The 13,460-nt window shown below is 39.1% G+C and overlaps 1 protein-coding gene across 4 annotated transcripts in view; it reads right to left on the bottom strand.

Moving 5' to 3' along the window:
- The window catches only part of CycD (cyclin D), a 174,419-nt gene that overhangs the window by 46,683 nt on the left and 114,276 nt on the right, over window positions 1-13,460 (bottom strand). For 2 of the 4 annotated variants that reach the window (XM_032433274.2, XM_002059969.4), the window contains 2 exons: window positions 1,735-1,880; window positions 939-1,669 (listed from right to left, as the gene is read on the bottom strand). The exons of 1 other annotated variant lie outside the window; for it this stretch is intronic. In XM_032433274.2, the coding sequence (XP_032289165.1) occupies window positions 1,430-1,669; window positions 1,735-1,880 (386 nt within the window). In that variant the 3' untranslated portion in view covers window positions 939-1,429. Of the gene's footprint in view, window positions 1-938; window positions 1,670-1,734; window positions 1,881-13,460 lie in introns of those variants that run through there. One more of the 4 variants, XR_011417266.1, reaches the window with a different exon arrangement.

Here is a 13,460-nt window from a genome sequence, read left to right as displayed (position 1 = left end):
TTGGTTTTTTAAAATTGGCCCCTGATATCTGTCGTAACCTGGCATGTATGCCTTTCAGTCCTAGTTTAAAGGTAACCTTTTAAGTCTAAACTGATTTTATGAAAGCTAGCGACTTTGTCTCTCCAAATGGTTTCTTACCCACTTTACAATATTTATATCTCTTGTCTGTCCTATTCTTTAGCTACGCTCTTGTGTTTTTGCAAGAGAATTCCTTTTTTTTGCCCTTCGTGAGTTAAACTTAAGAATGATATTCGGTAATTATCGAGCATCATATTCCAAAATACACCGTTTGATTAATTGAAATTGACTTAACTGGGTTCACATTCTTTTTGCCACAACCGCTTTATTCTTGTGCTTTAAGAGTAGGCATATAAAATATTAATATTATTAGTATTAGTACTTTGCTTACTCAATAAAGCTATAATAAAATCGTTTTAGCGTCTTGCGGGGCATATATTGTCTTAAATTCCTATATTGTCCCATCTAACGCGAATAACCCGATATATATACTGCTCCAACAACCCTAAAACACTAATTTTCATACTTCTATTTAAAGCCTTGACATCCGCAAGATAAATTTAAGAAATGGCGCACGGATAAATATTAAATGGAAAATAGCTAAAAAGGAATGGCGACAGTGACATATATCAATGTAGATATCCTACTTATAACAAAAATGTATTCATATATTATTACCTGCTTATTAAATTTTTAATAGCATTGGGTTTTTTCGAGTTTTAGGTTTTTATTAAAGTATAATATAACTAACTAAATTATTTTAATTATAACAATATTTGACAGCTTTCAAATAACATTTAAGTTTATATTTCAGTCTCTGTCTTAGTACCCTGAACTTTGTGAAACTGGAAAAAAAAATAAGTATAATGATTTTGTGCAAATGCATGTAACAAAAAGTTGTCGAGAGCAACAGCTACAGCTTTCAAAGTTTCACAAAATTATATTATATATTTGAATAGAAGGTAGTTTGAATTAGTACCGGCAGCTCGGCGCTTATCTGGCTTAAAATTGCCGGTTTCTTAGCAAGTATTCATTTATACGCATATATATATATATATACATTAAAAAATAGTTAATATATGAAATATGTATATGAATAATATGCCCCTCAAAAAACAAAGTTTATCAATAACAAAAAAACAAAAATAGTCTTATGTCCATTGTACGTGTACTAAAAACCATTACTGAATATAATATTTGTTTCCATACTAGTTATAAATGATATATCGCGTTGTAGGTTAGCCTACAAACATACTTATATACAGTTGTCTTTATAAAGCTATACATATATAGACTTTGATAATATATATTTATACTCAGATAAGTCCAGATGACATCCTTCTATCTACGATATAAAAAAATCATGGGAGGCATATATTAATATAAAATAGGAAAAGCGTATAAATTATCTTCAAAGTTTTATTTCATGTAAATCCTTTTTCGTATGTGCCTGCAGTTTACAAGTCTGCGCGATCTTGGGCAAAACGGACATTAGGCGCTTCTGATGGTGCTGATCACTTTGAAGATATGGGCTATTATAATATGCATTAAATGGTTGCTGTTTATCAATGCCGAGAAAATATGGTTGTATTGTATGGCTTTGGTCATTATATAAGACTTCCATTTGTATCGTGCATTGATGCAGTTGATCCTATAAATGAAAGAAAACTTAATTCATTAAAGGAATTTGTTGCTACTTTGTATTGTTAACCAAACCTGTCCCACACTTGTTAAATCCGTGAAAAAGCTGAAGAATATATGTATGTTTTCACACGTACATAGCTGGCATTTAAGTCGATTCATTGCTGCAACAATACTTGATGCCGCTATAGTACTTGCGGTATACTTGGAAAATGTATATTCTGTGAATAGTACAAGAAATTGGTTACATTGGATGGTGTATTTGTATAGCTTTGGAAAAGGTAAGATAATGTGTAGAATAATGAATCTTATATACATTCATTCTTGGTCAATGCCGAGATTCTAACCACTCCAGTCTACCTGTATGTCCAAGATATAAGAGCTGGGGACTTAACATTACATAACAGTTCGCCTATTGCCCGTGTTGATCGTGTTTATTCGATAAAATGCCAAGTTTCCATAAAATTTATCAAAATTGTTAAAGTTCTTGTATAAAGTATACAGATAGTAACATTAAAATTTATTAATTTAAAACTGATTAGATTTAAAAAAGCCGTCAGACTCCCTAGCCACTGTAGTTTTCTTATAGCGGTGACGACTGCAATACAAGAGTCATTCAATGTGTTGACTTAACTCAGAGAAAGCGCATTTGTTCAGTCAAGCGAGCAGCTATCAAATCGCTTTAAATGAAATCATCTTACTCACTATCTGATTACAATTGTCCGAAATCCCTTTAGGAAATGCGTAAGCAGTTTACTTCCTATGGGAAGCGGGCAGGACTGGGAAACCAAATCCCTTCTCAGCGATAAGAAGAACATTAGCAAACCAATAGCCAATATGCCCTAAATCAGAAAAAATTCCATTCTGCGGTTACACAGCCTGGCATCCACAGATAAAGGTAGGATCGGCCGACAAGCCCCACCATCGATGAAATATAAATCAAATAAATATAAATTATAATTGGAAGTACAGCAACAATATTAAGTTTCGCGCTTTTTTCGAATATACGAGTATTCTATGGTACATTAAAATCTCTTCCAGCTTTCTTAAAGAGTGGTTCAGAAACATCAGATATTAAAAAGAACCCACCGCATACTTGTGCGTACATATATTAACACGCGGGTATTCTTGAAAACAAAATTCAATTATTAGTATGGTGATAAGGTATTAAACGATAGCAATTGATTTATTCTCTAAATAGGGGCTAGTTATATACCTAATCAATTTAATTAAATAAAAAAATATGAGATTATATTTATAACTAAAACGACCGCGAAGTTCTTTTTACGTGTTAATGTATGTGTGGATACATATTTCAAGTAAATCAACCAAATGCAAATGTATAAATTAACCACTGACTATTGGTATTTGCTGGATATGTCGCAACTATGTTGCCAGCCGCGATGGTCATGTGACATCATACACGAGGCGCAAACGCTGTATCTCTGAGGACAGCGACGGCGACTCCGCGGCAGCGATGGCGACTCCGCGAGAGCGACGGCGACTCAGGCTAGCTTTGCTCATTGTAACCAAAATTATGTCATAAGTCTAAGTTTGGATACGAATAAAGCGTCGCGTACCGCTCTCTTGCATAAATCACTCTTCTCATTTAACTCAACCGCATTTTTAAATGCATCTGACCAAAACGATATAACTGCATTTATAAATACACTAATTGACGCGTATAAAACCCACAAGTGAAATATAAAATAACTCAAGAAATATATCTACAAGAAAAACTAGCTTTGGTTTGAAGAATGCAGCGAGCATTTCTTAAAAAACCATAGATGACGTTCTTCGCGAGCAGAATGTTTACGTCGAACATGTCATCATATTTTCGGAATACGAGTCGGATCATGTCGGGCATGTCGACTGGGTTTAAAAAAGTCTTTTAGACGCGAACATGCGCGTGGCACACGAGAAGAGACAATTTTTTAAAGAAAGCGTGGAGTACCTCGGTTTTATAGTGACTAAGGATGGTGCGAAGTCAGTTTCAGAATATGTAAAAGCCGACTACAGTATTCGGTGTTAGATTTTGTTGGGTTTGTCAAGCTATTACCGCTGCTTTATCAAAGACATTGCTGCAATAGCAAAACCGATCTCCGACATCCTGAAAGATACCAATACAGTTCAACCAGGCTCAGTCAATCCGTTCCAGAAACTTTAAAAAATTTTAGCAAAAAAAAACTCGCCACATAATAAAGGCACGCCCTAATTGAAACAATAAGGCCGGCATTAACCCTTTTTGAAACAATAAGGCCGGCATTAACCCAATCGTGGATAATGCATTTCACTGTACTCTTCCAGCTTTGGCTAGTTTCCAACCCGAGTTGGTAAAGGCCTTTCTAACTGCGAAGTTTTGTTATTACTAAAACTTTGTAGCCGACGTGCTCGACATCAGACATCCATAGCGTGGTTCAGGAGAATGCGAAACATGTCATGTCGGATTACATTTCTCCTAAAATGACCAAATTGGCTAACGAGCTTTCCTTGAATTGTTTGTTAAATATTGACATATTCCCACAGACAAAAAATGTATCCTCACTTGCGTAAACAAATGCCCAAAGTTCGGTGGTTCAGCCTATCGCATCTCGAACGATAGAAGACACGAGACCGCCTCTGCTGATGATAATAAACATTTGCAAGTTGGCGCAGCCGGTGTATTTCTGCTATTGAATTATTAGGACGTAAGCGTGATAAACGTACCCTTCATAGAACATCTAATGGGCAGGTAAAACGCTTTCGCTCAGTGGTTAAAAAGAAGACTAAGGACATGTTGCTTAACTCTTCGCCGGAATGTACCGGAAGGTACCCTAAGTGTTAGGGGCAAGATATAGGGAATCCAAATTCAGCAGAGCGCCAGGATTAACCAATGGCTACAGAACATTTGGCATGTTATAGCGAACACAGTACGTTCGAACTATAGAGTGGATGACAGAAAGCTGCGTATATTAATTTGCAGCAAGGTCAAAGGCAAAGAACAAGAATGGATGTTCTCAAACCCAATCTTCATGGACAAGACTATAGACGATCTGTTAAACGATATTGGCAACGTGTTCTTGTTCAAGGAGTCGACCATGCTTTACATGTGCAAAATTAGGGTATGAAGGCAACAGCTGCAGCCTTTATAAGATGCAAACAACTAGTCAAGAGAAAAATGAATATGTAAGCTTTTTGAAATTATTTTATTTTACAATGCCAACACCGAAATATCCCCATTTATAAAATGTACGATGGATTCTGGCAGCCCGATCAGTTTTATTAAAAAGTGTAGAGAGTAAACATTCGATCGATGAAGCTATACAGCATTCAATTTTGTTCTCAAATATAAAAATTTGAACAAAACTGACGGTGGTTGGCAGTGAATCCATGGGGCATCCGATTGTATTGGGACGACATTTTTAAATCAAAGTAAATTCAATTTAATTCTCCTAAATGATTCGTGGGCAACGGATAGCATGCAAAATGTAATAAATATAGAAGTGGTACGAAAAGTAAGTGAAACAAATGTAAAAGAAATAATAAGTACAGCATTCACTTCTTGTCTACGAAGTGAACGAACGTTCTCGCGGAATAAATTCAAAAATAGAAATTCGCTGAAAGAACAAAAAATTCAATTTTATTCATACCAGTTGCAGGAGAAAAAGCCCTACCGCGTAGTCATCAAAGGTTTTACCACTCCCGCTCTTACCATCAGGAAGCTGTGCAAGCAGGAGGTCAAGGTGAAGACTGCTCGAAGAAGCCAGGACATGGTGCAATGCCGTTGATATCAGAAGTACGGGCACAAGGCCACATTCTTCAGAAAACAACACAAATGCGTTTAATGCGGGATTAATCACCGCACTGCTGATTGCACACGGCGCGACTCAGTTCAGGCAACGTGCGCCTACTGCGGTGGTAACCACCCTTCCAACTATAAAGGCTGCGATAGGTTCACCGAATATACAAAGCGTGCGGGAGCCCCAAAGCCCACCAAAATGAAAAATCTCCCACTGACTCAAGCGAACCGAAGCGGCAGCAATAAAGTTCATGGGCCCACACCTGTCGATTTCCCCCGTACAGCACCCTCTGAACAAGTAGAAGGGCTTCTTAACGCCGCTGCCTCCAGAAAAAGACTAGCTGCATTCAGCAAAGAGAACAAAACTACCCGCTAGCCAGCGAGAAGGACCAGCGCAAGTTAGACTACATAGATTGCTGAGGGAACAGCAACAGAAGTCTGACTGCGCAACAACAGCAACAGCAGACATCTGGAAACGGGGAAAGACTTTCCTATGCCATCAAGGACATGAGCCGAGCTATCGAAAGAATGGCAGTAATGCAACAGCCGGTTTTGGGTATGCAAAGCAAATCGTTAACATTTTGACCGCGTTGCTATCCAAATGAACACACCACTAAAGGTGTTAATCTGGAATGTCAATGACAATGTCAAGTACAGTACTAGAGCTGGAGGCTCTAGTACAAATACACGCTATCGGAATAATTTTGCTGTCAGAAACTAGAACCAAGGGTCCTACTTTCCTCAGAATCGTTGGCTTCGAGGCGTACTCTGTACACTGGACACAAAATTACTTAGCTAGTGGCAGCTGCGCTGTCCAGAGTAACTTGGTTCACTTCCCTTTATTGAGAATTGCAAATCGTGTTTACCAATATTCGACTGTGAAAGTCTCCACTGATGCGTGGACTTTGGTGCAGTCTATTGCAGGCCAAATGAGCAGACGTCGACTGATGTCATAATCTTCAATGTCATAATCAGCTCAGCTGAAGGCAGATATCTAGTGGGAGACGACGGGAATGCACATCCCCGGCCGTGGGGCGCAAATAGCAGCAATTCCTTCAACAAGCTAACAGCCTAGTGCATTGTCAAGCGATGGTTCTGGCCATCGGTTCTCTCACAACGGTTCTCCCGCTGACGATTGGGACCTCCCGAGCGTCCACCTGACACTGATTGTTACCCTGAAGAGCAGGGCCAGAGTGGTTAGCGCAATACCGAGGCTGATCCACTCACGCAGTGATCTCGGTGCATTCCAGAGACAGATGAGTGATAGTATTCACCTCAATACTGATATTGGCACTAGACTGGATGTAGAGGACGCCATTAAGCTGCTTAAAGCAAAGACGCGCAGCAGCAGCAGCCGAAGCCATCCCCCCACCAGTTGCCAATCGGCTGGATAGTGCTGGCAATGGACAGCCCACAGGTACAGCTTACATGCTCAGGATCAAAAGGCGGTGCACACGCAGGTTCCAGACTCAGCATCCGTGAGCCAAGGCGGAGTGGCGAAGAGCGGAGTGGCAACTCAAGGAGGCCCTTCGCAGACACAAAGACGCATCCTTTTCCAGAAGGTTGGAGAGCATGGACTATACCCATGACTTAGGATACTCGCTCTGGCGAGCAACTAAACACTTGTAGCCCCAACTCTAGAGAACCGATCCCTTCCTTTGTCGCAACGTAACATGCTGCCTTACAGGCAAAGAGCAGACTGATACCTTCGCTGACCACTTGGAAGAACGGTTCACATCCTTCGATTTGGCCTCCCCAGGAGAGCTCGATGAGAATACCCGAGCATTGGAGGCTCCGCTTTAGATGTCACCACCTATCGGCCCCATCCACGTGGAGTAGGTGATTAACGTCGTCAAAGTCCTTCCCAGAGCTAAAGCACAGGGCCATGATGGAATATGCCACACCACTCTGAAGGCCAATGCGCGCGCACCCTTTTATAACGTTGATCTTCAACGCCATATTGAGGACGCAAAACTTCCCTGCCCAGTGAAAGTTAGCGAGGATTCATATGATCCATAAGTCGGGCAAGCCGGACTATGACCCTGAGTCATATGGGCCGATCAGTCTCGTTTGCGAAGACTGACCGTCGTCCGACTTGCTAGGCTTATGGATCAAATGGCCAATATTCCAAATCACCGATTTGAGTTCAGGGTTGGGTATGGTATGGTACGTTGAACAGGTTTACAGAGTGATTAACCATATTCTTAAGGCTTACGACGACAAAGACTATTGCTATGGATTCTTTGTAGACGTTAAGCAGGCCTTAGACCAGGTCCGGATAGATTGCTCCCGAAAATCCTTTCTAATGAAGCGTAAGTTTGAAGTCAAAGTCAGAACAGTATTCTCTCCGGTTCGCTATATAAAGGCGGGTGTCCGTCAAGGCAGCGGACTGGGTCCCCTCCTACACAACTTGTACACGGCAGATATCCCACTCCATATGACCCACATTTATTTATTTATTAATGGTCGACAAAACGAGTGTCTTCCTTATCATTCAATAGATAATACATAAGAATTATATGCTAAAAGCCTAGTTAAAGAATACAATTTTCTAAATAGCATCACCGACCGATGGAGGTGTTTTATTTGCCAGTCCGGCCAGCTGTGCCCCTTTTCACAGCTAATTTTGTCAGTGACGCTATTAGAGCCTACATCTAAGCAGAAGGTTGTAAGTAGGAAAAAGGGTGATCTCAAGTGAAATTAAAAATAATCTTAATTTGCTATATTAATAAAAAAAATACAATAAATAGGAAAAAAGAAAGTAAGAAAATTGTTAATAAAGTGGATAGGACAACGAGAAAAGTAATGGGAAATCAAATTTTTCAGCCTGTCCGGCAAGCTATGCCCCTGTTCATAGCTGGGAATGGTCAGCGACTTCACGAAGGTATCCTGAAAGCAACGATTTTATTAGGGGTAGAGACAGTTCGGAAGAGAAAACGTAATGCAAACTATTATAATTTTTACATAGCACGCGAAAAGGATTGTGCATAGCGTATTCTGTTGTGAACGTATATAGGAATAAGGGGCGATAATTTCTGGTTGGTCTAGCCGGAACAGAGAATTTAAGACGCCCTAGCAGATCGCCAATAATCACCTTATGTAGAAGGACAACACCGAGAATTGTCCTATGGTTGGTTAACGAAGGAAGGTTGAGAAGAAGCAGTCTGCTGGAGTAGGATGGCAAACGAAGATTAGGGTTCCAATTTAAAGCTCGTAAGGCAAAAAGCAGAAATTGCTGCTGAAAAGATTAAATACGATCCTGGCTATTGTTATACTGCGGAGACCAGATGCAAGACCAGTATTCAAGGAAAGGGCGAACAAGAGAGACGTACAGAACTTTTGTTATAAAAGGAGCATTAAAATCTTTAGACCATCGTTTGATGAATTCAAGCACACCTTTTGCCTCATTTACAATGGTATCTATGTGAAGACTGAAAGAGAGTTTAGAATCAAAAATAACGCCTAGATCCTTAACTGTTAGTATACGTTGCAAAGGGATATTGTCGATTGTATAACTGACAAGATAAGGTGTAGTACGATTAAATGTCATAAACATACACTTTGAACAATTTAGATGCAATTGATTGGCCGAACACCAAAGTTGCATAGCGTTCAAATCGTCTTGTAGACGAGAATGATGTAGGGGGTTAGTGTATGATAGAAAAAGTTTGACATCGTTCGCATACATGAGTACACGGACATGTGATATAACAGAGGGAAGATCATTTATAATAAGAGTAAAGAGTAAAGGTCCAAGATGACTACTTTGAGGAACACCAGAAGTAACGTGAACCCGTTTAGAGGTAGTCAAGCTGAGTATTACTCTTTGGGTCCTACCTTTTAAATAAGAATTAATCCAAAGTAAAAGTCACAGAGGGAAACCTATTCGATCAAGTTTAAAAAGTAAAATGTCATGGTGCACAGAGTCAAACGCCTTACTGAAGTCAGTGTAAATGACATCAATTTGCATATTCGAAAGGAAAGCTCCTCTTACCAAGGAAGTAAACTCAAGCAGATTGGTCGAAGTTGACCGATTCTTTACGAATCCATGTTGAACAGGGAAAACAACTGATTTGCAGAAATGCTGCAAATTCGAAGTGATTATTTTTTCAAATAATTTAGGAATAGCGGACAGAAGTTTCAAGGGATAGTTTAAAAAGTTTTAGCAATGGATAAAAAAGGGAAGAACTACACTCCTAAAGTAGACAATTAGGAATATTGTCCGGCCCAGGAGAGTAAAAAGATTTTAAAGAGTTTATAGCTAATAGGAGAGAGGAGTGTGAAATAATGGGGGGAGGTATAGAACTAGCGGAAGAAATAGTATAAGGGTAAGAATTAGTATTAGGACAGACTGAAGAGTAAGTTGATTGGAAAAAATTTTCAAAGAGGTTAGCAGAATCAGTGTCATTGCTAGCTTTATCCATCCCAAGAGAAAAAGAAGATGGCAAACTTGAAGATTTACGCTTCAAGTTTACAAAATTATAAAACTGCCTCGGATTTTGGGCAAATTGCCTTTACAACGAGTTAGATAATTCTCATAGCATTGAGAATTAAGAAGAAAGAAGTTCGACTTGGCTATGGAATATTTAGCCAAGTCTGTACACGAACCAGACTTTTTAAACTTTTTAAAATATTTGGATTTTACATTTTTTAGATGTGATAATATGGGAGTAAACCAGGGTGGTTTTGAAAAAGTAGTCGAAGGAATTGTCTTAGGAATACACACATCTAAGAGGGAGTTTAGGGTGATATAAAAAAAATTAATGGCAGTATTCATATCAACCAATTCATATAAGAAATGCCAATCGGTTGCATAAATAAGCTGATTCAGCAATAATTTCCTTTGCGAAAGCAATAGCGGGGCTTATTGGCTGATGCGCACGAAATGAAAGGATTACAATTGAGCATTGCAATCTCTTAAGTAGGATGATACACATCCTTAGGAAGAGATAAAGGAGGGGAACTAGACACATTAGAAATAAGGTAGTCGTTAACAAATACAAGGTCAAGTGTACTATTTAAATGATTAGAAATTGAATTGATTTGAAACAACGAAAGATTAAACATGCAGTCTATAAAATCGTGCTGTGCTGAGGGCACTAGATAATTTTCGGCAGTGAATAATGACCAAAAGATGTTCCGCAAATTAAAACACCATAAATAGTCCATTATCAAGCACGTTTGAAGAAACTTCTTTAATACAAGAAATACCAGCGATCTTATCGCAATCACGCCCAGTGAGACCTGCACATTTAGCATGCATCATATTCTCACACAGCCAGCAATTAACAAATTCCGGCAGTGCAGAATCATCAGCCTGCTTGAACGTGCACGGTTTCTTACAGCACGACATAATTATTAAATGCGTATGCAAGTTGCGAGAGCGCAGATCAAAACGAAAACGGTACACAAGATAGAGCAAGTAAACACTCTAAAAACAATTATTCGTACACAAACAAATTGTTTGGAGCGAAAAGCAATAGAAAAAATTTGCGAGAGCGCGATGCACAAGCAGAAAGTATGCAGCAAACACACGCACAAACAAGTGTATGCACAGGGGAGCAACAAAGCAAAAGAATCAAAACAGGCAATAACAACAACACGGAACTGACGCCACGTTTTATAAATGCAATAATAAACAGACTTACGCTGCACAACAGATAACACTTTGCACAGTTTATAAAAGCTTTTTAAATAAAGCACAGGGCCATAATGGAATATGCCACACTACTCTGAAGGCCAATGCGCGCGCACCCTTTTATAACGTTGATCTTCAACGTCATATTGAGGACGCACAACTTCCCTGGCCAGTGAAAGTTAGCAAGGATTCATATGATCCATAAGTCGGGCAAGCCGGACTATGACCCTGAGTCATATGGGCCGATCAGTCTCTTTTGGGAAGACTGACCGTCGTCCGACTTGCTAGGCTTATGGATCAAATGGCCAATATTCCAAATCACCGATTTGAGTTCAGGGTTGGGTATGGTATGGTACGTTGAACAGGTTTACAGAGTGATTAACCATATTCTTAAGGCTTACGACGACAAAGACTATTGCTATGGATTCTTTGTAGACGTTAAGCAGGCCTTAGACCAGGTCCGGATAGATTGCTCCCGAAAATCCTTTCTAATGAAGCGTAAGTTTAAAGTCAAAGTCAGAACAGTATTCTCTCCGGTTCGCTATATAAAGGCGGGTGTCCGTCAAGGCAGCGGACTGGGTCCCCTCCTACACAACTTGTACACGGCAGATATCCCACTCCATATGACCCACATTTATTTATTTATTTATTTATTAATGCTCGACAAAACGAGTGTCTTCCTCATCATTCAATAGATAATACAATAGAATTATATGCTAAAAGCCTAGTTAAAGAATACAATTTTCTAAATAGCATCACCGACCGATGGAGGTGTTTTATTTCACAGCTAATTTTGTCAGTGACGCTATTAGAGCCTACATCTAAGCAGAAGGTTGTAAGTAGGAAAAAGGGTGATCTCAAGTGAAATTAAAAATAATCTTAATTTGCTATATTAATAAAAAAAATACAATAAATAGGAAAAAAGAAAGTAAGAAAATGGTTAATAAAGTAAAGCAATGTAAGTTAGATAACGAGTGTTAAGTGGATAGGACAAAGAGAAAAGTAATGGGAAATCAAAATTTTCAGCCTGTCCGGCAAGCTATGCCCCTGTTCATAGCTGGGAATGGTCAGCGACTTCACGAAGGTATCCTGAAAGCAACGATTTTATTAGGGGTAGAGACAGTTCGGAAGAGAAAACGTAATGCAAACTATTATAATTTTTACATAGCACGCGAAAAGGATTGTGCATAGCGTATTCTGTTGTGAACGTATATAGGAATAAGGGGCGATAATTTCTGGTTGGTCTAGCCGGAACAGAGAATTGAAGACGCCCTAGCAGATCACCAATAATCAACTTATGTAGAAGGACAACACCGAGAATTGTCCTATGGTTGGTTAACGAAGGAAGGTTGAGAAGAAGCAGTCTGCTGGAGTAGGATGGCAAACGAAGATTAGGGTTCCAATTTAAAGCTCGTAAGGCAAAAAGCAGAAATTGCTGCTGAACAGATTAAATACGATCCTGGCTATTGTTATACTGCGGAGACCAGATGCAAGACCAGTATTCAAGGAAAGGGCGAACAAGAGAGACGTACAGAAGTTTTGTTATAAAAGGAGCATTAAAATCTTTAGACCATCGTTTGATGAATCCAAGCACACCTTTTGCCTCATTTACAATGGTATCTATGTGAAGACTGAAAGAGAGTTTAGAATCAAAAATAACGCCTAGATCCTAAACTTTTAGTATACGTTGCAAAGGGATATTGTCGATTGTATAACTGACAAGATAAGGTGTAGTACGATTAAATGTCATAAACATACACTTTGAACAATTTAGATGCAATTGATTGGCCGAACACCAAAGTTGCATAGCGTTCAAATCGTCTTGTAGACGAGAATGATGTAGGGGGTTAGTGTATGATAGAAAAAGTTTGACATCGTTCGCATACATGAGTACACGGACATGTGATATAACAGAGGGAAGATCATTTATAATAAGAGTAAAGAGTAAAGGTCCAAGATGACTACTTTGAGGAACACCAGAAGTAACGTGAACCCGTTTAGAGGTAGTCAAGCTGAGTATTACTCTTTGGGTCCTACCTTTTAAATAAGAATTAATCCAAAGTAAAAGTCACAGAGGGAAACCTATTCGATCAAGTTTAAAAAGTAAAATGTCATGGTGCACAGAGTCAAACGCCTTACTGAAGTCAGTGTAAATGACATCAATTTGCATATTCGAAAGGAAAGCTCCTCTTACCAAGGAAGTAAACTCAAGCAGATTGGTCGAAGTTGACCGATTCTTTACGAATCCATGTTGAACAGGGAAAACAACTGATTTGCAGAAATGCTGCAAATTCGAAGTGATTATTTTTTCAAATAATTTAGGAATAGCGGACAGAAGTTTCAAGGGATAGTTTAAAAAGTTTTAGCAATGGATAAAAAAGGGAA

Source organism: Drosophila virilis, unplaced genomic scaffold (assembly GCF_030788295.1).
Source record: "Drosophila virilis strain 15010-1051.87 unplaced genomic scaffold, Dvir_AGI_RSII-ME tig00001562, whole genome shotgun sequence".
NCBI lineage: Eukaryota > Metazoa > Arthropoda > Insecta > Diptera > Drosophilidae > Drosophila > Drosophila virilis.
The sequence above is the reverse complement of the archived record's forward strand: the minus strand, read 5'-3'. Positions and strand labels throughout refer to the sequence as shown.